This window comes from Pleurodeles waltl, chromosome 10, assembly GCF_031143425.1.
Source record: "Pleurodeles waltl isolate 20211129_DDA chromosome 10, aPleWal1.hap1.20221129, whole genome shotgun sequence".
Taxonomy (NCBI): Eukaryota; Metazoa; Chordata; class Amphibia; order Caudata; family Salamandridae; genus Pleurodeles; species Pleurodeles waltl.
The window spans coordinates 238,030,094-238,057,790 of record NC_090449.1 but is presented as its reverse complement, the minus strand read 5'-3'; the positions used below and the strand labels follow the sequence as shown (position 1 = coordinate 238,057,790).

The window sequence follows — 27,697 nt, the reverse complement described above, 5'->3', positions numbered from 1 at the left end:
TTAGGGCACAGGGCAGGTGGGGGTCGGGGTAGTTTAGATTTTAGGGGCATGGGTCGGGATAGTGTTTTTTTTAGGGCTCAGGGCGGGTAGTGGGTGTTGCAGTAGTTTAGTTTTATGGGGCAGGGGTGGGAGTATTTTTTTTTTAGGGTTCAGGGTGGGTGCGGTTCGGGCGCTTTAGTTTTTGGGGGGGAGGGACATTTTTTTCTTTGGGCTGAGGGCTGGTGGGGAGTCGGAGTAGTTTAGGTATTAGGGGTGGGGTAGTTTTGGGCCTCAGGGCGAGTGGGAGGTTGCATGAAAGAACTATGCATGCCGTTTTGCATGCCGTTTCCACACGTGCCTTTACTAGGCATGCTTTTACAACGAAATTTGTTGTAAAGGCATGCATGGTAAAGGCATGTGTGGAAACAATACGGCCGTGGTTCCAACCACGTTGTGAAGGCTTCCGTTGTTCCGGCATGCGTGGTTCCATCAAACAACCCAAAAAAGGTATCTCGTACAAGACTTCCTAAAGGATTACTCACAACCTGTGTCAAGGGTCTTATCCCCGTGTGGGGCCATTTGAAAAGTTTGTGAGCAGGGGCTCCTCCTAGCCTTCCTGAATGCTGTTGGCGTTCATTTCCAAGCCTGTCGGGCCAAACTGGAAATATAAGCATCCTCGCCAGGCAGGTAGGGATGTGCGTGGATCAGTGAACGGGTGTGTGTAGTACTCGCAGCCATCACAAAATGTATACTTCCTCATTTGTTCTTATCTTACCAAGCTTCACCTAAAATTTTGCCTCTACAGTTACTCAAGGCATTTTGATAGTTGTGCCACCATTCACCTTAACTGCATTAACACCAGGCTTTCAGTCCTCAATGAGCTAAGGGCCAGATGTAGCAAAGGGTTTTATCCATTCTGTGTCTATGGGAAAATGTGTTTGTACATATGGCCCTAAATCTCTTACTGTAACAAAATGTATTTGGAAGAACACAACATTCCACATTGATGTCTGTAGATCGTATCTATGATGTACACAGATATAGCCAGAATAGAGTGTGTTGCATATAAAACAACTTTAAAAGTTATACTCAATGGTGACAGACCCCATATAATTGTCTGCAAGTCTGAATACACTTGAGAATCAATTACTAAAGTATTCTGTGTAGGAAACTTAAACAACAATGACCAATATTGAATACAAAAGTCCTCTGTGTACACAGATAAGGCAAACTGATTTGCGATATCACTGATTCTGCGGGAGCATTTCTGTTTTAAAAGATCAAAAGAGCACATTTCATCATAACCATTATAACCTGTATTTGAAGTATGACATTTTCGATCACTCTTGCGTCTTGGTTTTTAATATGGAAGGTACAGACACCCTCTCCTATCTTTTTGTGCTACATATAGTACTGGCCAAACAAAATCATTTCCCAAGTGATTCATCTCTTGAAAATGCTAAACGAATGGAGTCCCATGAGTTCGGCATTTGATTCATGGCCTATGCTGCAATATGTAGGCTTCGTGGTCTGACCAATGTATACTTTATCACAAGGACATTTGGTACATTAGACCACGTTTTTGTTTTGATGTTAGAATGTTCTGTTTTGAGTGATCTAAATACCATTAAGTGAAATGTTTTTGTGTCATTAGTGAATTTATATGCCAAACATTTCAGGCATCTAAAATGGCCAACAGGCTTAGGTAAAGTTAACAGTTGGGAGAGGTTTAGTTTCTGTTGTGGTCTATTAGCTTTCACTAAAGAATCCCTAATTTTTTCCTCTTTTAAAGAAAACAGAGGCATGACAACTCGAAGTTTGAAAGAACTTTGCAATGTTTCTTAATTACCTGTTTGATCTTAGTTCCTTTGGGATTCAGGGTCACTGGAGTTATGTGTCAGGGAAGGGCCAAATTATGCGTAAAGGTCGAGTAAATTATGTGACAAGAAAAGGCAAATTATGCAGCATAATGTGGCACATTTTGTGATAGTATTACTTAATTATTTTGTCATTTTCAAGTTTGTTAACATTATCTGGGCATTGTTAGACCCCATTAGTACCAGTTGAACTCCGAAATATAGCAATTTAGCCACAAAAATGTAAATTTGCAAAACGTCTCCCGCTGAGCGGCAACACATGCAGTGCATTTTTAGTAACTTTTGAACCGTTTGAGCTAGAACATTTTTTTTGTTAAAATCTGCAGAAGGTGGATAATGCGGCAATTGCAGCAAATCTGTAATTATGCGAAAATACCCACAGCCGCACAATTGCATAATTTCAGTGACCCGGATTATATTTTAGAACACATGTCAATGGACTATTATTTTGTTTTGCTTTTGGCTCTATTAATGTCTCTTCAGGAGTAAACCACCCTTTGTTCATGACTGATCTAATTTCTGTGGGTAACCTCTTTTTGTTAACTTCATGCAGAGGATGTTCGAATCCTTGAAATAATCCTCCTTAAAAGTGCGATTTCTCTAAATCCTCACAAAGTGACCATATGGCAAGTTCTCCATTAGAGACCTTGAATGGGCACTTGAAAAGTGCAACAACGTACTCCAATCTGTTGGTTTTGTAAATAGGGTTACTATCACAATATTTTCATGGGCTTGTGCTGTTAATTCCAGAAAATGATCTTGTATGGATCATATGTCATCGTGAATTTAAGATTTTAGTTCCATATTTAATGGAAAATGACGTACCGCAACACTGCGCCAAAATTGGAAGCACTGTGGTCTGTCATTTTCACAATGCAGGGATGCGTCATATTTAATTGAATGCGGTGCGTCCCTGTGTTGCCCCTGCACTGGCACTATATTGAGCTGCCCAGCGCCAATGCAATCATTCTTGCACCATCGTGCAAAGATGTCTGCGTTGAGGGGTTTGATTGTTTATGTGCTGGAGGGGACACCTTCCCGCACATAAACAATCATCTCTGGCATTTTGCTCTTTCTTTGCTTGCTGCAGAATGCAGCACACATAGAAAAAGCTAAAAAGAAGGAGGTATAAAAGTATTCATCCTTATTGTGCCCCTGTGGTGGTTTTAGATTTTGGTGCTGCCTCAGGTTTACGAAAACTCGTAAATCTGAGGCAGTGTCAAAATACAATGGGTGTTGCTGTGGCGTGCCCACAGAAACACCTACTGCACGCCCGTTCCACGCAAAGGCCTGCATGTGAAAATGCTGTATTTACAAGGTGGCTTGCTGCCACCTTGTAAATACAGCGCAGGGCATTGCGCAACCACAGTGTCACGAAAAGTGACGCTCCGGTGAGGCTAGGGGCTCATAAATATGCCCCATAGTATGCTGATTTAACCATTAAAAGAATATTTGAAGTTGTGCCTTGGTATTAGCCCACAGCATGAAGATATTGTCTATATAATGAAACCACCTCCTAATTGAAACTTTGAAGTGGTTATTCTCTTCAACATATATTCACCTTTTCTCTAAACAGGACAGGAAGAAGTTTGGCTGCTTGCTCAGGGGCGAAGCTGCAGCACATTGCAACTCCATTTATCTATAGAATAGCTTGTTGCCCAAATTACAGAAATTGTTCTTGAGGCTGATAGATGCCAAGTCAATGATGAATTCTATTGGAGCTGTATAGGGGTGCGTCCTTGAGCCCAAAACTGCTATAATGATTGCAATGTCTTCATCCTGGGGGATATTTGTGTGAAAAGCTTCTATGTTGAAGGTCACTAGAATGTCTGTTTCATGATCATAGCTCCTCACTTCCATGTAATTGATAAAATCCAGAGAGTTTCTTACACAAGCAGTAGTCAGATGCATGAATGTTTTTAGAAAGAAAATCCACATATTAGCTAGTGGTTTCAACAGAGAGCTTCATGCTGAGATAATTTGCCTTCCAGATGGCTTCTCAGGGTTCTCATTGACTTTCAGAAGGTTGCACATTGTAGGTATCCAGGGATTGTTTTATTAAGGTATTCAGATTCTTTGGAACAAATCCATCTTTCTCCCATTGCCCTTGTGGTTGTCTCAAATATTTTATTAGATAGTTCTCCTGTAGGATTAGATAGAATTCTCTGATAATGTCCTCAATTCTTTATTTGGTGAATGACTTCTTGATCATAATCCTCACTATCAAATATGACAATTCCTCCATCTTTGTCTGTCAGCTTGATCACTATGCACCCATTCTTTGATAAGTGGTGTACTGCTTCAAATTCAGTTTTCTGGAATTTGTTGTAGAACTACATTCTTTTGGTGTTCAGGTCATATATCTCCTTGAGGATTGTATTTTCAAAGATAGTTGCTTTGGGTGGCATAGATGTTGTGGAAGGACCAAAAAATTGATTTGTATTTCAAACTATTAATATTCTTTTCAGCAGTCAGTTGTGATTCTGCAAAGAAAATGTTTAACTGGACTTTGAGTCAAAACTAGGAAATCTCCTTTTTTATATCTATGAGAACCTGGATCCTGGGCAGTGAATCACTTATATCACCTAAAATGTTTACATGCCAACATTTCTTTTGAAATCCAGCATCCACAAATGCTTGAGATTCTTGCAAGACCTCATGCTGGCACTCAAATATTTCCACAGAGCAGCAGCAGTAATCTTTCTCTGGATCACTAATTCAATATGAAACTTGCTCTTAAACACCAACTCTCTTAATTCTTTCTTATGGTCAGAAAACATTAAAACCCCTTATTTGACTTATACTTGAACTAAACCTGCTTGTATAACTAGTTACGACCCAGACAATTATCTCTTCTCCTCCTTTTCTCCCCTCTCTTACTCATCTCACCCCTTTTTCACCCTTTCAGAAACCTTCCTTTGTGTCTCTCTCTTATTCTTGCTACTATGCATAGTTAGCTATACTCACCTAAAAGCCTCCAGTTTTTTCTTGCTTCTGCTCTCTACTGCTATTTGACCTCTTGCCTCTCACACTACAGTGTCAACCATCTTTTAGACCTTTGCCTTCCTTTTCAACTCCTGTGTTTTATGTTGATCTTGCACCATGTTTTCTGTTTGCAATTTGGCCATTTTATGCCCTACTACTTTTTTGTATTGTATTCTACTGTATTGTTTTATGTTGATTGTTCAACATGTTTTAAAATCATTTATGCCATTCAGGAAACATTCTATGACAGATGTAAATGAAGGCATTTTAGGCATAAACTTTGGTTTATGGCCAAAACTACCTTTGTGAATATGGCCTTTCAAAGTTCACTGACTGAGCTTGCAGCTTCATGGGTTTCTCCCTGTTAATTCCCAAATCTTTTTCTCCTGTCTTTCATTGTTTAACTTAACACTCATTTTGAACTGCGCTACCACCTATTTCCTCCTTTTATCAGTGTCACTGCTACTTTAATTCTTTTGTAAGTTTGTTGTTTTGATTCAAGCAATTTTATTTTTTATATTTGGCTTAAAACCTGTATTAAATGATTTCATGTTAAAAATATCAAAAAAGTCTTTATTTTGCTGCACTTGATTTAGTATTTATTTTGGTGGTCTATATTTTTGATCTGCTTTTAATACCTTTGTAAATTTTAAATTAGATACCTCTTACATTTTTGTGTTAGATCTTTAAACCCAGTGCTTTTTGCACCAGTCCACGTCACTTCTGAGCAGTTAGAAATATTCTGTTAAAATACCCTCAGATCTGAATCAGAATGTGGTCAAAAAGATTCAAAGGTATCTCAAGAAACTCAGGGCCAGATATGCTAACATTTTGCATGATGATTGAGCTAGTTTTTTAGTACACCCAGAATACAAAATGTTAGTCAAGATTTACAAATCCATGCAAGGGCCGATTTGAGTTGCCTTGTGGGGCTTTGTAAACAAAAGTACTGCAATTCAGGGTTTTGTACATTGTTTAACACTGCATTGGTTTGACATAACATAGATGGATTGTGGGCTTTCCCATGCACACAGCTATGCATTGTGACGCAAACCCAAATTTACTAAAGGCAGTGCTTCCAGGTTTGCTCCAAAATAGTGCACCTACCTGACAGAGACATAACAAGAAGAAATATCTCCTCTTTTCTTCCTCTTTCAGTGTGTGCTGTATTTTGCACACACATCAAAAGATGAATATTCCTTTGTGTTTGTTGTGTGCAGGAAGGTAATCCTTCCTGTACAAAAATAATCTTGCCCATAACCTAGGTCCCCTTGCACCATGGCGTAATGGTGCCTGCACTGGTGCTATGCTGTCTAAAGTGCAATGATTGAGGCATAGTGTGCAATAGCTTAGTAGATATGGCACATTTCCTCTCTCTCTCTTTAATGCAACACACTGCAGCAAGTTTCCTTGCTGCTCTGCAGTCTGGGAAAGGGTACTCAATCCAGGCCTTAGTGCTGCACACAAGTACTTTTACCATTTTGTGTACCATGTGTCTACCAGGAGTGTTGTTATGAATCTTACATTTGTTCATTTGTATTAATTTCAGAATCCAAATATTTTTCTTTCAGGTATTCTTTTACTTAGACCTTACGCTTTCAAGGCCCATTAACAGTTCAACCCCTGTGTTCTCTGGAGATTATAACACCAATGGTACCTATACCAAAATGTTCCAGGTGTCACAGCCATACACTGCATTGATACTGACTACAGATGGTTTGAATACAACTTTAAGACTTACAGGCCCAAATGGTAAGTACTTCAGTTCTTTATCAGTATCACAAATATAAACACAATAACTCATGTGTTACTTCATAGCACCAATCATTATATCTATTTAGTGTTGAAAGGTGGTGTATTGCCAGAATGGTTGAACCTAGAACTTGCAGGCCTGGTTTATTTTTGCAGATTACTTAATAAGCGTATTTACATATTAGTGATGTTAACATCACAATCAGAAATGCATTTGCACAGAACAATGGCAGCAAGTAGACAAAGTATGGTGGTCAACATTAAATGCAGTGATCATGCTTAGGTTTACATACATCTTTACCTGTTGTTTTTCAAATTGATTTGATGTATCCAATGTAAACCTTATGACAGCCCCTTCGCATTGAGTTAGAGGCTTTCTTCCATTCCTTGTGTTTGTCCTCCTGAAGCAGTTTTTTTGGTTTCATCATGTTTTAATTGAATGAGCGTATTCTTCGACTGATGATGTCATACCCTTACATTGTGGTGCATGAGGGACTATTTCTTCTCCCTCTGTGTTTCTATTCATGCTCCTCCGGCCTCATAGCGGTCTTACTGTAATTATACCTTAGTAACCTACCCAGTGTTTACTAGCTCCCAGCTCTCATCAACAGTCACCACTGCCCGCAACTGCAGCGGGAGGAGGCCATCTTTAAATGCATTTTAAACCATCAAAGGTGGTCAACAACGCATGTGCATATGTGGCAATCTTGGAATAATTATTCTTTTGCTGTATTGCTGAGAATAGGTTTGCGGCTTTCATTCTTGGATCATCTTTGGGAACATTGCAGTGAAGCATTTGTGAAGTTAGATGAGATTGTGGTGTCTTGCATACTTTGGAAAGGTGGTGGAAGAGCAGTAAAAAAAGGAGTCAGACTGCCTCTAATATTTCTGGTGATTTCTAAGAAGTATGTACCAAAGTCATTGGCTCACAATAGTAAGTCTTTGAGAAGTAAACACGTAGGATAGAGTAGTTTGTTTCATCATCAAGGTACTTTATTCAAATATTAAAAAATAATAATAAAACCACATTAAGGGCCAGATGTAGCGACCAGTTTGCGACTCGCAAACGGCAAAAATCGCCGTTTGCGAGTCGCAAACCGGAGTTTGCTATGCAGAAATGCATTTTGCGAGCCGGGACCGACTTGCAAAATGCGTCTCAGAGTCGCAAATAGGAAGGGGTGTTCCCTTCCTATTTGCGACTCGCAGTGGTATGCAACTCCATTTGCGACCACGTACGCGGTCGCAAATGGAGTCGCAGTTACCATCCACTTGAAGTGGATGGTAACCCACTCGCAAATCGGAAGGGGTCCCCATGGGACCCCTTCCCCTTTGTGAGTGGACCCACCAATATTTTTTCAGAGTAGGCAGTGGTCCAAGGGACCACTACCTGCCCTGAAAAAATCAGAAACTAAAGGTTTCGTTTTTTTTTTTTTAAGTGCAGCTCGTTTTGCTCTAAGGAAAATGGGTTACATTTGAAAAAAAAAAACTGCTTTATTTCAAAGCAGTCACGGACATGGAGGTCTGCTGGTCCCAGCAGGCCTCCATACCTGTGAGTGCCCATAGTCGCTATGGGGCCGCAATTTGCGACCCACCTCATTAATATTAATGAGGTGGGTCTTTGCGAGACACCGTTCTGCATTGCAAATTGCGAGTTGCAATTTGCGAGTCGCTCGGACTCGCAAATTGCAACTCGCAATTTGCAAAGTTGCTACATCTGGCCCTAAATCCATACAATCATGAAACAGGCCATGTAAACTTAATGGCCATATAGATTTAAAAGACTACGGATAAAAATATTAAAAATGGAAAGAATACAAATTTAAAACATTAATTTATTCTGGAGAGAAATAACTGCTTTTAGAAAGCAAGAGACCTTGCTACATACAACAGGAGTTGGGGACGTTTGAAAAAACAAAGTAGGGCCGGTTTTTATGTTGTAAAGCCCATACCATCAAAATAAGTTTTATTAAAGAATTTTCTATGCTTATTATAGAAATTTCAGAACAAAACATAAAGTGCAACAGAGATTTCTGTGATGATTCAACACATGGACATAAGGTCGACATGCCTAAATCAAATTAGTCAAGAGGAAAACTTAATTGCCATCATTAAATCTAACGAAATCAACTTTATTCAGTTCATAGCATTGATATACTGTAAAAGCACAACATCATAAAACAATCTATTACTATACCGATAGTAATGGTAAAATGGGTCAGAGGTCCATTCCCACTTAATAAATGATCCAGACGAGATAAAAAAGAAAATGTATTCATAAATAAAATACAAGTATTCAAAATAAAATCGATCACATCCTTAAACAGATTTCTAATTTCTCAGATGAAATTTCTAGCTAAAGGAAACTATCAATGTCAGTCTTAACCATTAATTTCATCTTAAAAAAAATAAGGTGCACAGTGCTGAAAGTTAAATGCAAACAATGAACCATTGTCAGTCTCAGTCTTAACAAGTAATTTCAGCTTTAAAAATCTAAGGTGCACAGTACTGAGAAAGAATGGGCTGCACATGTCAGTAATAAAGTGCTATCAGATATCCTGCAGTTCTTTCCTTATTCTTATGGCATTTGTAAGGAATTTTGCTAACCAACCTTATGTCATCCATGTCAATCAGAAATTGGTATGCTTTTTGATAACTATACAAACCTTCGTGTGAAAACAGAGGCTTTAAAGACTTTTTCCTACATTCAAGATAAAATTTACAATAGAGGGTTCCATGCAAAGTTGTTTGTATCGAAGTATTGTCACAGAGGCATTTTCCATCTTTATGTGTCCTCTTTGTTCTCATTGGAAAGGCAACCAGCTTTTGTATTATAGAGAAACTGAGGCCCATATTTATACTTTTCTAGCGCTGCATTTGCGTCATTTTTTGATGCAAAAACAGCACAAACTTACAAAATACAATTGTATTTTGTAAGTTTGCGCCGCTTTTGCGTCAAAGAGCGGCGCAAACGAGGCACTCAAAAAGTATAAATATGGGCCTGAGTCTTATAAAAAAAATCTGTGGTAAGAGTTTTCAACCCTGCTAATGTAGCACTGCAGGCCTTGGAGAGTGAAGTATGATGTGTTTGAAATCATAATACTTTTAGACTTTTCATTTTGTTTGAATGTTCTCAAACATTTATCTCAAACATACTGTTTTAATATGCTTAAGGGAAGTTGTGAGATATTTTTTGGCTTCTCCCACAAGTACATATCTTTGTCTTCTATAAGTTGTAAGCTCTTATTAACCTGAAATGACCACTGTATTCTGTGTGCCTCATCCAATGCCTAACAGTGCCTAAGTATTTCTTGGGTAAGTTGGGCCTTTGGTTTTGTCCAAACTGAGATCCATTGTAGCAACGGTTCGGCCTCCATAATGTCAAAAATAGGCTGTAGGCCCAGCTCCAAGTAGACAATAGGTCTAGGAGTTGATTGTGGTATCGCTAACAACCTTCTCAAACATTTGTCTTCTTGTCTTTGCAGAGTAATATTGTCACCCAACCCTCAGACAACTGCTTCATATAATGCAGCAGACACCGTCTTGGCAATTTAAAAAGTTAACATTTCTGGTATAGGTTTATTCTCTAGTTAGCGCTGAATCTTATTGTTTCAGGACATGTTCAACACACTAGCTTCACTATGCGCATTTACACCCGGTTTAGCAGAGAACCTGAAACATAAATAATAAAATTGCTGTGTGCTTGCAATCTTGTTATCTTTTAAAGAAAGAGATTTGCTTTTGCTTTTTTACTTTGACATGACATTGTAAAAGTTTGCCTCTGTTTTATCTTTAAATCAATACTTTCCATAAAATCATTAAAAGAATTGACAAGAATTTTCAGACTTGCTGGGGTTAAAGCCAAAAGAATGGCAGAATCTGCGTATAACAGTATCGGTTGGGATGCTACTCCAGGGGCGTCAACACCATGTGACTGCAAACGCTTATCTATTCCATTAATGTATATTGAGAAGAGGAAGAGGACCGATATGCACCCCTGTCTTACCCCTCTGCATATCTCAATGTTCCTTCCCAAACTCTTGCAGTTAGATTGCTATACATATAGGCAAGAAGTGAAATGATCTCTTTTGGGGCCTAAGGTGCATTTATACATTTCCATAGTTTGTTGTGATTCATCATATCGAAAGTACTGCTTAGGGTAACAACACATATGTACAAATTGCCTGCTCTGGTCTTTGTTTACTACCCCACCTGAAGAGTTAAGTTAAGACATTGTTCAAAAGTCCCCAAGCCCTTTCTAAAGCTGTACTGTTCTCGTGATAACATGTTATTTTCCTCTGCCCATACCTCTAATATTTCCAGTAAGACAATTCCTAAATTTTTAGCTGAAGAGTCAAGCGGTGAAATAGGCCTGTAATATTTTGGGTATTGTTTAGAACCCTTTTTGAATATATGTATAATTAAGGATTCAAACAAAGTAGGCAGTACTCTGCCTGATCCAGCTGCATTAAAAACAATTGTGTTTTAAAAAGACACAAGGGTCCCTTTGGTAATATGAGTATAGATTTAAATACCACACAGAATCACAATGCAGTCTATGGAAAACACGCATTAAATCAGTATATTTATTTCAAACGAAAATAAGAAAAAAGTGTAGTGGGAAAACAAAAACATATTAGAAACTATAAATCATAATTGCTCAGGCATGCCCCAGGTGACAGAAATCACAATTAGAGTCACAATTTTACAGTATTTTTGCTTATGTCAAAACATATATTATTGTCCAAGTACAAAATGTCGACGACGTTTTGATCCCTTATTTGATTGTTGGGATCATCATCAGGCCATAAAAATTATGCCTGAGATGCACATAAGTAGACACTGACTATACAACCAAGACCTGCTAAAAGGAAGAGAAAGAAAAAAGGAGAAAAAAGAAAAAAAGAAAAATGTTAAGAGAAGGGGAAAAGGAAAACAAGAATAGATTAGATATTGCTATATGCCAAAATTACAATACAAATGTGCTGCCACGCCATGCATCACATGTGGGAAAGAATCGGCATTCAGGGTCTCATGCTGTTGCCAACACTTGGATCCGGATGATAATTGAAGCTAGTAAACCCCCAAAATGTGTCCTTGAACAAACTATTGTGAGTAGAGGGGCCCAGTGGTCCAGGAGGTATTTAAACACACCAATAAGGACTCCATCTGGGCTGGGGGCTTTACCCAGGGCAGACATAGCTAGTGCTCTATGGTTCTCTTTTAAACTGAAGGTAATACCGATTTGAGTTATATCCATTAGTGACCCTACTTCTTGAACTAAATCTACAGAAGGTGTATAAATCGAAAGACAGAGGTTCACCCATACTTCTGCCGGATTGTGTTTTCAAGGTGAGGGATAGAGGTATCTTTAAGGAAGAGGGTGTTATTAGTCTTCGGAAATAGTGGTTATGCTTGATTTCAGAGACCTCCACTAGGCTTGCCCAAGCTGTCTCTTGAAGTTCTTTCTTTCTGCCTTTAATAGCCAATTTGTACAGTGTTCTACTATTCTGGATTGCTACCCAATTCCTTAGGTACACATGCAACTGCTCAATCAAGTCCCTTTGTGCCTTCATGCAGTTATTATCAAACCATCTCTTAGGCCCTTGTTCTGTGACTGTAATAAATTGACTCAGGCTTTGGTTAACAGATGCACAGATCAGGATAGGTTGCAAGAGTGGAGGATTGGATCAAGGCGAGGGCCTTGTATCTAATGCCAGCTTTGTGGAGCCTTCTTATTATGGTGTGATGGGAGACTGTGTCGAATGCTGCTGAGAGGTCAAATAGGATGAGTGCTGCCGTCTCTCCCTTGTCCAGTAGGGAGCGGATGTCGTCTGTTGCAGACAGGGGGCAGGAAATCTCTCTGGTGCGGGCACTAGAAGAATTTCCTTTTGATATTTTCAGCCGTGGTTGCTCGGGAAGAGCTTCCCCAGCAATCGAGGCTGAAAATGTCCCTTTCCTGTAATGAAGATTGGCGTGTTGTGCATGCTGACGTCATTACAGGGTAAGTAAAATGAGCCAATCAGTGCATTTACTTTCATTTCCATTGCTGCTTGGAGGCATGTCTCAGCCCCGAGCACTGATTTCAACGGGAGCGGTACTGTTGCAAAAGGGAGAATCTCCCCTTACTAATGGTACTTTTGCCTAGTGGATCCCTGCTTGTGGATAGCTGCAGGAGAGCGATCCTCAAGCAGGGATCCACCACGAGACATCAGGGAGCAGGGAGCGGCCACTTGGGCAATGGCTTTTGCTCCATCTAAGTATTTTTCTAAATAATTCAGTCTTTCTGCCCCCCCTGGGGGCAGATGGGCGAATTAACTATCAATCTCCCCTCCCCCAGAGGTAGAAAGCCCACTAGGTACCAGGTACTATTTCTTTATTAGTGAAAGGGTGGGGGCTGCCCACAAGGGGCACAGCAGTACTACCACCTCCCTCCCAAAATATGGCCATAATCTTTCTGCCCCATCCGGAGGGCAGATGAGAGTTACTACCCCCCTATCTGGCCCCCCCATGGGGGGCCTGAAAGTCCACTAGACACCAGGGAATTGTATTTATTTTTTTAAAGAGGGGTGGGGCTGCCCACAATTGGCATTGTCATGCCACTACCCTAAATAAATGGGGACTAATTTAAAATAACGCCCGATCTGCCTCATCTTTGGGGGAAGAAAGCCCACTAGGCACCAGGGATTTTTTAAAAGAAAGTTTAGGGTTGAGGCTGCCCAAAATGCCCCCACCCCTCAAAAATGTGCACAGTTTTTCTGCCCCCGGGGAGCAGATAGGGATTATTACCCTTGATCTGACCCCTGGGGGTAGAAAGCCTACTAGACACCAGGGAATTATTTTTTTATATAAAAGAGGGGTGGGGGCTGCCCACCATGGGCATGGCCTTGCTCCCATCCCAAATTTATGGGGACCAAAATGTTTCTGCCCACCTTGTGGGCGGACGAGGCAAAAGCCCCCAATCTGCCCCCCCATTGGTGTAGAAAGCCCACTACGCACCAGGGATTTTTTTCTTAAAAGCCTAGGGTTGGGGGATGACCAGAATGTGCATGGCCATGCTCCCACCCCAAATGAATGGAGGCCAAAATCTTTCTGCCCCTTTAAAACAGATGAGGCAAAGCCTCCGATATACCCTCCAGGGGGCAGAAAGCCCACTAGTCACCAGGGACTTTTTTAAAAAAAAAGTCTAGGGGTGGAGGCTGCCCAGAATGGGTATGGCAATGCTCCCAACCCCCAAAATTATGCACAGTCTTTCTGCTTTTCCGGGTGGCAGATAGGGCTAATTACCACACAATCTGCCCCTCGAAGCAGAAAGCCCACCAGACACCAGGGAAGAATGTTTTTTAAGAAAGGGGGTGTGGGCTGTGCGCCATGGGCATGGCCATGTCCCCACCCAATATAAATGCGGACAAGTCTTTCTGCCCCTCTGGGGGGCACATGGGGGATTTACCCCGCCTGGTATTTACCCTAACTGCTCCCCAGGGGGGGGCAAAAAGTCCAATAGATGGCTGGGGATATTTTTCTTTATAAAAGAGGAGTGGGGCTGTCCTCCATGGGCATGGCCATTCCCCCACCACAAATAAATGGAGACACAGTCTTTCTACCCCCTCCCCCATGGGGCAGATGGGTGTAATTACCCCCAGTCGCCCCCAGGAGGGGAAACAGCACACTGGACCCCAGGGAGTTAAAAAAATAGAGGGTTGGGCACTGCCCTCTACCATGAGCATGGCTGCACCCCCAGCCCAACTGAAGGGGGCAACAGTCTTTCTGCTCACCCTGCGGAATAAATCATCTCATTCCAACAGCAAGCAGGGGGACATTTGACTCCTTTGGGTGTTGATTTTACATCTGGCTGATTTGCGTATGGCTGGGTCCAAACTGGAATGGAATGGCAAGCAAAAAAATATCATGGGTTAAACACAGATCTGTGACTGGAGGTGAATGCTTGATTTGTGCTGCATTCAGTTCATCATTTTTGATTTTACATATGAGCCACAAGAGTTGGCTAACTCCTTATATAGTCTGATTTTCAATGGTGAACTTCTGCTTATTTTGGGCTTGGGTAGGCTGCCACCTGGAAAAACCTACTAAAATAGACATCAGGGGAGCACAGGGTGATGTGCTTCAGAAGCACCCCACACCCTTTTCTTACCACAATGCCCTACAAACCTTCAACTTTGCCTGAAATCATGCTTTTTCCCTAAATTTTCTGAGGGCTCACATTGTCCGTGGTTCGATTAGGTCCTACTGCTTATTTCGCTATAAGAATTGGTCCTCAATGAAAACCCACTGTTCAGTGCAGCTCAGTTGTTTTCTATGGGTACCTTGGCTTCTTGAAGAACCTTCAAACTCTATATATCCTGCAACTAAATGGGTCTAGTGGACGTAATGGTATATTGCTTTTGTCAATCTGCCATTGTGACAAAAGCTGCAGATGAAAAAACTGTCACAGATGTCTCTTTTTCCTACTCATTTTCAGTATTATCTTATTTCAACAGCTATTTTCCCTGAGTAAACTTTGAGGGATCTACACATATGATCCCTTGCTGAATTTGCAATTCTGTCTACTTTTCAGAAATCTATAGCTTTTCTGGATCAGCCATCAGTTTCACACTGAATTGCACCGCAAACTGGAAGTGGGTTGAGAGCGCAAAAATAGGGAACATAGGCTGCCTCTTAGGACAATGCCAAAACGGTGGTACAAAATTAGTTTTTTTATTCAGCTGTCCATGTTCCTAAAAGCTGGGAAGATGGTGTCTTTCGTACAGCAAACCGTTGGACAATGTCATTTTTAGGGAAAACACCAGACACTTTTAGCTGAAGAACTTTTCCCCTGTTCTTTTAAAAAAACTGAAAACACTGCTGTATTTTGCTTATTTTTTCAGTCCCTTCCAAGGAAATCCACAAACCCTGGGCACCTTTAAAATCCTCAGAATATTGGGAAAAAAAGAACACTAATTTGGTGTGGATAGCTTATGAGGACAAAATGTTATGGAGGCCTAAGCTCAAACTACCCCAAATAGCCAAAAAAGGCTTAGCACTGGGGGAAGGCCTAGCAGCAAAAGGGTTAAAGAATCTTTGTACATCAGGCCGTCTGTGTTTACCATAGACTGTCAAGACATCTAAAGTGATCACTTGGCCAGACATGAAAAGCAATTGAGTATGTCCAATAATACATAAAGTGGGAGCAAATCAAATATTATCTGGAAGAGTATGAATCGTTTGTAGGTAGATATGGTTAAAGATATTCCAGTTCACATTTTTACCATTAATGAAGACTTTGTGCGGTTCACCTGCTTACTGGTGTACACAAGGCAAGAACTTAGTTCAGTTTTGAGGATTTGTAGAGCGCATGGCTATCCGAAGGCCTCCCAGCACTGAGAAAGATCACTAGGTAAGAGGAACAGACCTAAACAGGGAACAATACAGTTTTCAATTTTCTACGAAAAGAAGATTCTGACAAGTCATGACGAAGTTCCAAGGGGAGGGAGTTCCAGATCTTAGCTGCTCTACAGGCGAAGGATCTATCCCCCCATCTAACTGTCTTAGCACAAAAGGAGTTAATTAAAAAAGCTGAAGAACATCTGAGTATTCTCCAGGGGGTATAGGGAGTGATCATTCGTCTGAGGAAGATTGGACCCTTATTTTGAAGGGCTTGGCGAATAAAACACATAGCTTTAAAAATAATGTGTTGTTCAATTGGAAGCCAATGGAGGGAAGCCAAGGCTGGAGTGGCAGATGAATGTCTGGGGGTGTCTGTGAGTAGGCGAGCAGCAGCATTCTGCACCACCTGAAGTCTCTTTAGAACATGCGAAGGAGAGCTCAGGAGCAGCACGTTCCCATAATCGAGACGTGAAAGTATCAGAGCCTGACTAAGAAGTCTTTTGGCTGAAAATTGAAGTAATTTAAAGATTTTCCTAAGGGTTCTTAGAAAACCGAAACAGGTAGCTGCCAGTTTCTTAGAATGCTGAAAAACCCATCCGAGAGATTCTCTGAAGGAGAATATTATGATCTACAGTATCAAATGCAGCACTTAGATCCAAGAGGATAATTGCTGCATAGCCACCTGAATCCAAGCGTCGAAGGGTTACCTCAGAAACCCCCAACAGGCCAGATTCCGTGCTATGCAAAGGTCTAAAACCCATCTGAGTGAGATGTAGAAGATTGAAATCCTCGAGAGAGCCTGAAATTTGTTTGTTAACATGTTTTTGGTTAATTTTAGGTTTTATCGGCAGAAGGGCAATTGGTCTATAATTGCTCAATGACCTAGGATCAAGCCTTTTTTAATAAAGGTTTGATGACAGCATGTTTCCAGTTTTGTGGAAGCTGACCAGAGGTGAGAGAATTATTGAGAATCCTAGTTATAACAGGCACAATAACGACTGCGCTGAGGATTAATATAGACGGTGGGGCCGGATCAAGGGGAGAGCCTGATTTTATAGTGCGTAGGAGATCGAGAACTAGGTTCTCAGTCAGAGGCTGAAACACTATGAAAGTGACATTTGAAGGGTCTTGAATTGCCTTAGTGGCTTCTTGTGTGGAGAGGTGGGAGAAGCCTAGTTGAATATCAAGAACTTTTTCATGAAAGAAAGCTGCCAAATTGTTACTGTGCTCTGAAGATGCTTGAATTGGGCTGCAAGGAGAAAGGTCTTGAGTTAATTCTTTGAAAATTGTAAAGATTTCTTTAGGAGAGTTGGAGGATTGTTTAATTCTGGCAGCATAAAACAGTCCTTGCGCGGTTTTAATTTCCGCATCATAGTCTCTAATTGCTGCCATATATTCATGTTTAGAGTCATCGTCATAGGTTTTTCTCCATTTCCTTTCTAACTGTTTACATATCTTTTTATGTTGCCGTATCTTAGGAGAAAACCAAGAGTACTTCTTGGTACATGCAATGTTATGGACGCTCTTAGCTGGAAGTACATTGTCCAGGGAGTTGGAAATCCATTCATTAAATGTTGATGCCAATCAAGTCTCATTAGTAATGGGGAACGGACAATGAAGTTCTAAACTAACTTTCCAGTTTGTGTGACTTACCTTAGACCAGGGGCGATGGGTGGCAGTGCTAGATGAGGACTGTGAGGGTGCAGGGGTAGGAGGGAGTGAAAGAGAAATTAGATAGTGATCAGTCCAAACTAGAGGGAGTAGGGGCAAAACCGAAAGGTTTGACAAATTACTAAACACCAAGTCGATGGTGTGTCCTTTAATAGGAGGGGGGCTTTGATCAAGTGTGGCAGATATAAAGCTGCTAGCTCTGTCAGCAGAGTGTTTGTATTATTGTTAAATTCATCATCAGCGTGAATATTAAAATCACCCATAATGGTGAAGTTAGAGTTCCTACAGGCAAAGTCTGATATTAGTTCTGGTAAAGCCTGAAGAAATTTCCTCTCCGGACCAGGAGGACAATAAATTAATGTTCCGGAGAAAGTAAAGGTAGGATTGATTATTAACGAGAAAAAGAGCCTTTCACAATCTGGAATAGACAAATTTTGGGTAGTACAATTTGTAGTATTTTTAACAATGATTGTGATTCCACCTCCTTTGGAGTGAGGTTCAACTAATCGGTGTATATGATAATCATGGAGAAGAGCCATAGCTATATCAGGACCATAGTCCTCGGATAGCCAGGTTTCTGTTAGAAATAACGCCTCTGGAGCATGATCAATTAATAGTGAGAAAATATGGAATTTATGCGCAGGCAGGGAACAACAGTTAAGTAGAAGGATTTGGCAACCTCCACCAAAGCTGTTCCACTGCTGGAATGGGAAATGAGACAAGGGAGACCAGTGACATACATTGCAATGTATAATAGGGGAGTCAGGAGTGTTTACAGAGGTGAGAAGTGTCCTTCCTGATAGCTAACATTTGAGAAGCTGAGTAGACTAAGCCTCCGGGAGAGCACTGGGTAGCAGTCCTGGTCCCCGGTCTCCATCGGGCGCAGATGGGTGCAGACGGGCTTGCCTTAGGCGTGCCTTCGGCATGCCAGCGGCGCGCCCGCTGCGAGCGTCCGCTGCGCGCTCGCTTCATCAAGCCCTTTATAGTGGGCCAGAGCTGCAGGCAAGAAAGACTAGACTGCCTCCCAAAATGGCGGCTCTAGTTGGAACAAGCAGGAGGGCGGAAAATGGCCCTTTTAGTGAGGAGAGGAGTGTCAAAATGCTACTCGGCACTGGCATATAAAAACAGGTTAAAATATCAGTAAAACAATCTCAGTAGTAAAAGGTAAGTAAGCAACATGCGGATTATGCAAAATTCGTTAGGGAAGGTCAAAATACCTTTAGCCTAGTGATCCCCTTAGTGAGGATATGTTGGAGTTTTTTGCTTATGCAGGGTCAACCCCAATCTTTTTGCCTCCTGCCTCCTATTTTTTCTGACCTGTTGCTGTTGGCTTTTGAACTCTGAGCACTTTACCACTGCTAACCAGTGCTAAAGTGCATATGCTCTCTGTGTAAATTGTATGTAATTGGTTTATCCATGATTGACATATTTGATTTACTAGTGAGTCCCTAGTAAAGTGTACTAGAGGTGCCAGGGCCTGTAAATCAAATGCTACTAGTGGGCCTAAAGCACTGGTTGTGCCACCCACATAAGTAGCTCTGTAATCATGTCTCAGACCAGCCACTGCAGTGTCTGTGTGTGCAGTTTTAACTGTAAATTCGACTTGGCAAGTGTACCCACTTGCCAGGCCTAAACCTTCCATTTTCTTACACATAAGACACCCCTAAGGTAGGCCCTAGGTAGCCCAAATGGCAGAGTGCAGGGTATGGTTAAGGTAGGACATATAGTAATGTGGTTTATATGTCCTGACTGTGAAATATTGCTAAATTTGCTTTTCACTGTTGCAAGGCCTGTCCCTCTCATAGGTTAACATAGGTTAACATGGGGGCTACCTTTAAATATGATTAAAGTGCAGATTCCCTTTGGGAGCGGATTGGACATGTGGAGTTTGGGGTCTCTGAGCTCACAATCTAAAAATACAGTAAAGTGATTTTAAGATTGTGTGTTTGAAAATGCCACTTTTAGAAAGTGAGCATTTTCTTGCTTATACCATTTCTGTGACTCTGCCTGTTTGTTGATTCACTGTCTGGTTCAGTTTAACAGTTGGGCTGGTTGCACCTCACACTAGACAGTGACACAAAGGGAGCTGGGGTGTAGCCTGCATACCCTGATGAGCCATCTGTGCTAGTAGGGTGGGGGTGAGTGGTCACTCACACCTGAAAGGGCAGTGCCTGCCCTCACACAATACAGTCTTCAACCCCCTGGTGAGTGTCTGGGGCCTGGACTGGGCAAGGCAGGATGTCACATTCAAGAGGGACTTTGCTTTGAAGTAGGCCTACTTCAAAGAAGAAATTGGGAATAAGAAGGGCACCCAAAACCACAGACTTTAGAACACTTCTGGAAACCAAGAGGAACCTCTGCCTGGAGAAGAGCTGAGGAAGAAGAGCTGCCCTCCCTGTGACTATGCTTTGTGGTGCTATCCTGCAGTTGCTGCTTCTGCCAGAGTAAGAGGGCAAAGACTGGACTTTGTGTGCCTTCCATCTAGTGAAGATTTCCAAGATTGATTTAGAGCTCGCCTCCTGTTGTTTGAAGTCTCAGGGACAGCAAAGACTTCTCTCTGCCATCACCTGGAGTCTCTGGAGAGACTCCTACTCTGCCCTGTGGTGCCCATCCAGTACCTGGGACCCTGAAAGGAGAAGCTGTCAGCCTAAGAGGAAGGAATCCACGCACAGAACGCCGTGCGGGGAAAAGATCGACGCAACTCCAATCTGCGGCTGAAAAATCGAGGCGCCGCCAGCTTCGAGGCTGAAAATTGACACTCATCTGCAACACGTCTGAAGAATTGACGCACGGAGCTGGAGAAACAACGCGCAGCATCGCTGATGGAGGCTGGGAGATCGCAACCTGCACTGCGTGGTTTTCAGATCATCTTGTGGCTGGACTTCTGACCCAAGTACCGCTAGGTGTGTAAAACCCGCAAGGCCTGGCTGGACCTGAGAGTGCTGACCGCCTTGGCGCATCGCTCTCCTGCAAACGACTCGCCCGACCCGACAAAAAAAGAAATGACGCAAGGTCTCGCTCGTGAGTGAAATTGATGCATCGCAAGCCCTTTTTGATACACATTCGCCAGTGCGGGTTATTTTTGACACACCCGAGGTACATTTTCACGCTAACAGTGTTAGTGTGTGTTTAAAACTACATGAAGACTCTCTTTGCTTTTTAATTGATAACTTGACTTGTGTATTGTGGATTTGAGTGGTTTTGGTCTTATTTCGTTTAGATAAATATTTCCTATTTTCCTAAACCTGTGTTGTGTCATTTTGTAGTGTTTTCATTAAGTTACTGTGTGTGTTGGTACAAATACTTTACACCTAGCACTCTGAAGTTAAACCTACTGCTCGTGCCAAGCTACCAAGGGGTAAGCAGGGGTTAGCTGAGCGTGATTCTCTTTTACCCTGACTAAAGTGAGGGTCCTTGCTTGGAAAGGGGGTAACCTGACTGCCAATAAAAGACCCCATTTCTAACAGGAAAGGAGTGTCAAAATGCCACTGAACACGGGCATGTAAAAACAGGTTAAAATATCAGTAAAACAATCTCAGTAGTAAAAGGAAAGTAAGCAACACGAGGATTATGCAAAATTCGTTAGGGAAGGTCAAAATACCTTTAGCCTAGTGATCCCCTGCACACTCGCTTCATCAAGCCCTTTATAGTGGGCCAGAGCTGCAGGCAAGAAAGACTAGACTGCCTCCCAAAATGGCAGCTCTAGTTGGATCAAGCAGGAGGATGGAAAATGGCTGTCTTAATGAGGAGAGGAGAGTCAAAATGCCACTGAACACTGGCATGTAAAAACAGTTTAAAATATCAGTAAAACAATCTCAGTAGTAAAAGGTAAGCAAGCAACACAAGGATTATGCAAAATTCATTAGGGAAGGTCAAAATACGTTTAGCCTAGTGATCCCCTTAGTGAGGAAAGGAGTGTCAAAATACCACTGAACACGGGCATGTAAAAACAGGTTAAAATATCAGTAAAAAAATCTCAGTAGTAAAAGGTAACTAAGCAACACGAGGATTATGCAAAATTCGTTAGGGAAGGTCAAAATACCTTTAGCCTAGTGAAGAGCAATCAGTCGTATGCTTTATTCACTGAGCACACCCACAATCCAGCAAGCAGCATCTTGACACAATTTAGTTCATGGACATCATCCAAAATGCATTGTACGGAGTTCAAAACATTGCACTGGCATTAACAGAACACTCTATGTATGAAAACAGGAAAACAGAAATTTAAGATAAGTACCTCCAATCTAAGTTGTAACCCATTTCTTTCTCCTCAGACATTGGATTTTCACTAAAATCAGTAAATGTATTCCACTTTCTTTGTAATAGAGAAAACCATAAATTTGCAGTCCTTTCTGAAAGGCAAGCATTGAGGATGAATTTAGATATGAAAAAAACAGGCATACTGAATTAATGTTTAGTTACCCTCTGACTTCTAGTAACTGTGCTTTTACTTTACAAAAAAGTTCAACGCCCTTGAGCTGCCAGAATTTTCCCATCAAAATACTTTTGCTGAAAGGAGGTGGGGTGGCCCTGCTACCTGATGATGATCTCAGGTTTAGTGATGGCTGTTAGTGATGTAGTAGCATGTTCAGGTACTTTGTACTGCAAGATCTATATCATCCAGTGTTATGCCAAACGTTTCGAAGGTGACTCATTTTTCCACAGACACATGGTATTAGCCCCAGAGAGTATGTCTGATGTTCTCTACTTTCTTCATGTACATTCTCACACTTTCCACTAAGTTTTGTACTAAGCGGCTTTTTTACAAGAGGCCTGTGCTGCCGGAGTGTCACTTTTTAGACGCTTCGGTGGCACAGGCCTCTCAATCATATCTAATAGGCGGCGTAAAGCCAACCTGCATGGCTTTGCCTGGCCTAATAGATATAGAGTAAGGCAAAGCAACACTGCATTGCCTAGCTTTCTGTCAATGAGGAATTCCATAGGCGTTGAGGTGGATGTTCCCAAAAAACACCCATAGGTTTTGATGCTGTCCCAAGTTGACAAAATAACGTAAACCTCGGGCAGCACCAAAACTTTACACCTCCCAAGAGCAAGCGTAACGAGCAGAAATGTTTTAATTTCTCCTCTTTTTTTCCTCTTTCCATGTATGCTGCATTCTGCAGCACACATAGAATGAGGAAAACACATCCATGGATTGTTTTTGTGCAGAAAAGCAAACAATCCTGCCAACAACACAGACAACCTTTCACCATGGTGCAAAGATGACGGCATTGGCACCAGGCACCAAATTATGCACCGGCACTGGCTGAAAGGAAACAAATGCACTGCATCTTGTAAATATGGTGCATTCCTGCCCTTTCAATGTGGCATAGGACAGCGCATCAAAAAGACTTGTGGCACTGCCCTACGCCAAATCTTTGTAAGTGATGCCCTAAGTGTCTAATGCCTTTATTATAAGGGGAACTATGTACACACAATTAAAATAGCCTACTTGTGGGAGTAATGTAAATAATATTAAGCTGGGAAGGTTGAAGACAACTCCTAAGAGAAGTAGCACCCAGTATATTTATACATGAAGAAGTAATAATGTATAGAAAATTTGATGGGCATACAAAGGGTACTTCTAGTGATTACACCATGGGTATTCTAATGCAAACATTTTTACAGGCATTTCCTGAAATAGTATTTGAAGAACATTGTAAAGTACCTCTCTCAAAAGGGGATTTTTAGTGCATTACCTGAAATTTGCAATTTTCCAGATACTTTATTATTTATGGCTAGCATTCAGCTTCCGCTATATGTCTAAAAGGAATTCCTTTTCTGACACAATGTCTGTGAAGGATGATACTCTTCTAATATGGTAGGGTGCTGGTCATTATTTCTTTTGGGACAGTAGTCCTATGCAGGGGAGGAACCAGATCCTATTTTCCCCTGTGTCTGTCACTTGGCAAAGGTCAATTTATTTAAAGCAACAGACATATTCAAATCAGTACAGCACGGGATTCCTGTGGGCAAAATCAGGGATGGTCAAACGGGCAATGGTGTCTTCAGTACCTTCATCCAGTAACTCCACTAAATACTACATTTTATTACATCTACAGCCTGGAGTACTTGAAGCACGCTCATGTGGATGGTTGTCTCTGTCTCCACCTAACTCTATCTTTGTATCTGGTCTACGAACTTCTAAATATCCTCATATTTCTGAAAATGTATATTTTCTCTACAAACTTCCATTAATCACAATGAGACTGTCCTTGGCCTGTCAACTCTATATAAACTCAAGCAATCAGTAGCAGGCCTTCCCCACAGCTAGCTCCTGTTGAGCCACCTCAAACTAGGCAAACTGTTGTTCCAGTATTACTCAGTGCTGACCATAACATTCATGTGATTTTAATTAATAATTGGATTTGCTTCCCCAAATCCTTGCACGTTCAATTTTTTCAGACACTCTTAACCACTGACAAACTACTTTAAAAATGTCAGCACCATAATAACATAGCTTTTAATCTTGCACCAAACACTGCCACATGTGCATTCCCTCACGGTGACTATCAATAAATCTTCTTGGCAACTGACTCCCAAGGAAGGATCTCCAACTCCAGTTCTGAATGTTCTGGCAACTTATTTACATACAAGCTAATTCTTACCAATTGTTTTGTTCATGTGTTTAGCTAGAGAAGTGGAGCCTACCAGGATCATCTCCGAAAGCTGGGGATCAATGTATCAAGTGAAAAACCCTCAATTGGGCATATGGTCGATGAACATAACTTCTGCAAGTGCTCATGGCATTCGAGTGGAAGGATTTACAGGTAGGTACACCATCAACAAACCACCTGGTAAATTGTCAAACAAGACTCTTTCTACTACGAATAATTTTCTAATTCCAATGTTCTCTCATTGTTTTACAGCTACAAACATTTCAAGTAAGTGGACTTTATTGGTAAGGAGGAACTTATTAGATACTGGGTGAGGCCATCCAGAAGACATACTCCTTGGTGGTAACTATGCTGATTGTAGGTGGCAACATCAATGTACAGATCTTTACATGTCAAATACTAAGGCGTTTCAGATGTTAAATATCAGTTCATTTTCTGCACTGATCTTTGGTTTAACACATTTCAGTGTAGCATTTAAATTTGCATCAGGCCTTTAATCCCAAAGTGGGCCAAATTGAAATTTGCACTAAAATGAGGAATACAATTTGAATGGTAACCAACTATTTTTCCTTGCACACATTTCACCAGTTAAAACCTGCTAAAGTTTTAGAGGGGGAAATTTGCAATATTCCAATTGTCTCAGTTGGGATCAGGGAAGATGTGCAGTAGTAAGATCAGTTATTAGGTGCGGAACATTAAATGAGCAGACAGTAATGCGCCACATAAATATTGCATTCTCTGACATCAGTATTTGCTAGGGATGGTTTTAACTGACAACATATCAGACAATTTATGTGGTCATCAATATATTCTCATGTGCATTAAAAAGAGGTTTGCTTTTACGTTGTTGCTAGATAAATCATTCTCTGTTTGCTTTCAACCTGTATTTTTAAGGTACTGATACATTTTGTTTATTACATTGATTAGCTTTCATTACCACTCAAGTCTATTTTTCAGATGCAACTGCTTATAAATGAAAAGTCTGAGGTAGACCATTGCAAGATCATGTGGCAAAATACTTTTTCAGGCATGGTTATACACAGCCTGAGCCATAGACTTGTTTGGGTGAGTGCCCTTCAGCTACTGCATGAATGAAGTATTCTTCACATTTTATATCAGCCCAATACATTTCTGAATGTTTACATTTTTCATGGAGTTTCTTTAGGTGACTGGTGGAAAAGTAGTTTGTTTACAAGGCCATAGCTGCTTCTTGCACTCCCACGCTCCTTCCGTTGTAGGACTATTTTGACCCTCTCGTGGTCACGATAAAGCTTCAAGTGAACAGATCCCACTTCTTTTACCCCACAACACATAGCTCACAGTAATTTAAATTTAAGACCAGCAAGCCCCATCAACTAAAATGAGATGTGGCTAAAGATCAGAACAGCTATGGTACTTCCCTGACCGTCTCCAACAGGGCCAAGTTACAGGGTGCTGTGGGTTACCTCGAGCAGTTTCTGGGAGGCTGAGTTCAGCATCTGGCTTGTGATGTGTTTAGAATCAAGGGTCTCCTGCCAGTACGTCTGTGACTTTGTTACTTGTTGTTACAACCACACCCTCTCACAATCTTTATCAAGGTGTGGTAACTGTGCTTTTCACAGTTCCAACTGAAGCACAGCATGATCTTAACAGGGAGTGGTAGCAAATCTTCTAGTTACCCTTGTCCCCCCTTACACTCTCTACTACCTTGCATTTACTGCTGTTCATGTAGAGAAGAAAGGGATTGGGCCTGTTGCCTGATTAAGGCTTCCTCCCAAAATTCCCCAGCTGACCATATGGGACTACTTGAGACCATCTTACAATGGGTCATTTTGAATGGATTGTGTGGCGGTATGAAAGGGAGGTGGTCACCTTGGGTGAGGCATTCTTGGCCCCAAGTAGTTGCATTTCCTCCTGCTGTCTTGATTCATTACTCGTGAACCCATCAGCTCCTCCTTTTTTCAACTCATCTGTGGTGTAACAATATTATAGTGAGTTAGAGTGTCAACCACCACTCAGTGAACTGCAGGGCTGACACAATTCACACTTTGGAAGTCACCTTGGAGTGGTGTGTATTGTTGTCACCAACAAAGCAACCTATTCTCCCCATCTTTCATTTAAAGCTTGATTTCTAATGACTAAATACCTTCTTTTGTTTCTTCAATATATGGACTTCTATGAGTGTGATGGTTTGACCAGCATGTTACATGCATGTTTTTTGGTTATGTGATTTACATTCCTGAGCTCCTCTTTGAAAGAGTTAAATGGACAATGTTTGTATTTTCTCAGGTGCATCGCGCTGCTCAGATTGCCACAGCAATGCAACTTGTGAAGTATACTTTGGTGTTCCAGAATGTTCCTGCAAGTTTGGCTTCATTGGTGATGGCTTCACATGCTCAGACATTGACGAATGCTCAAACGCCTGGTCCAACAACTGTACAAATGGCTTCTGCGTCAACACATTTGGCTCCTTCACATGCATATGTTACTCTGGTTACACATTAGATGACAGGAATGCCTGCGTAGACATTAATGAGTGCTCAATGCCTGGCTTAAACAGATGTCATGCCCTAGCAAGGTGTACTAATTACCCTGGGACATATGCTTGTACATGTCCTCCTGGCTACTATGGAGATGGATATGTCTGTGAACCAAATGAATGCAACACAAATTCTTGTGGTATTGCAAAAGACTGCATGAAAGTACCTGGTTCTTATTCTTGTTTTGACCCTTGTTTGAATCATACTGTTCTCAATGAACCCTGGAGAAGTACCTTGTATACTTCTGGATCAATGCCTCTCAATTGTGACACTACGAAAAAAGGGTGGTATCGCTTTATTGGCAGTGGAGGTGTACGCATGTCAGAAGTGTGTGTACCACAACTAAGATGCAATACTCATGCCCCCATGTGGATTAATGGATCACACCCAACAACCACAGACAGAATAGTTAACCGTACTGCATGTGCCAACTGGGGCTCAAGTTGCTGCCTTTGGTGGAACTTTGTGCAGATTAAGCTGTGTCCCGGTGGGTACTACGTCTATAACATAACTGGAACTCCAGTCTGCACTTTGTCATATTGCACAGGTATGTACAACAAAATAATTTCCAAAAAGTTAATTAATTACTAAAACAGCAGAATGATAATCTCCTTTATATACACTCACTCAGATCCTACCTACCTGGATGATCCCTGTTCCTGCACAGCTGAAGAGGAATGCAAAGAGGTGAATGGTGTGCGGGGATGCTATTGCAAAAAAAATGCATCGAGCGCGGGTATGTAAATTGCGAAACAGTTTATATAAAAACAACAAGTTTCAACTTGGATGACATAAAGAAAATATGTACACACACACACCCACACATATATATATATATTTTTAAAACCTTTATCCACCATTACAGAGATTCCAGAGTTTGCCAAATATCAAAGATTTTCTTGAAATTCAGAAAACC

The 27,697-nt window shown here is 41.3% G+C and overlaps 1 protein-coding gene across 1 annotated transcript in view; it reads left to right on the top strand.

Moving 5' to 3' along the window:
• The window catches only part of UMOD (uromodulin), a 188,132-nt gene that overhangs the window by 77,718 nt on the left and 82,717 nt on the right, over positions 1-27,697 (top strand). The window contains exons 7-11 of the mRNA XM_069210268.1: positions 6,413-6,593; positions 24,278-24,415; positions 24,515-24,529; positions 26,531-27,328; positions 27,413-27,517. Of these exons, the coding sequence (XP_069066369.1) occupies positions 6,413-6,593; positions 24,278-24,415; positions 24,515-24,529; positions 26,531-27,328; positions 27,413-27,517 (1,237 nt within the window). The remainder of the gene's footprint in view (positions 1-6,412; positions 6,594-24,277; positions 24,416-24,514; positions 24,530-26,530; positions 27,329-27,412; positions 27,518-27,697) is intronic.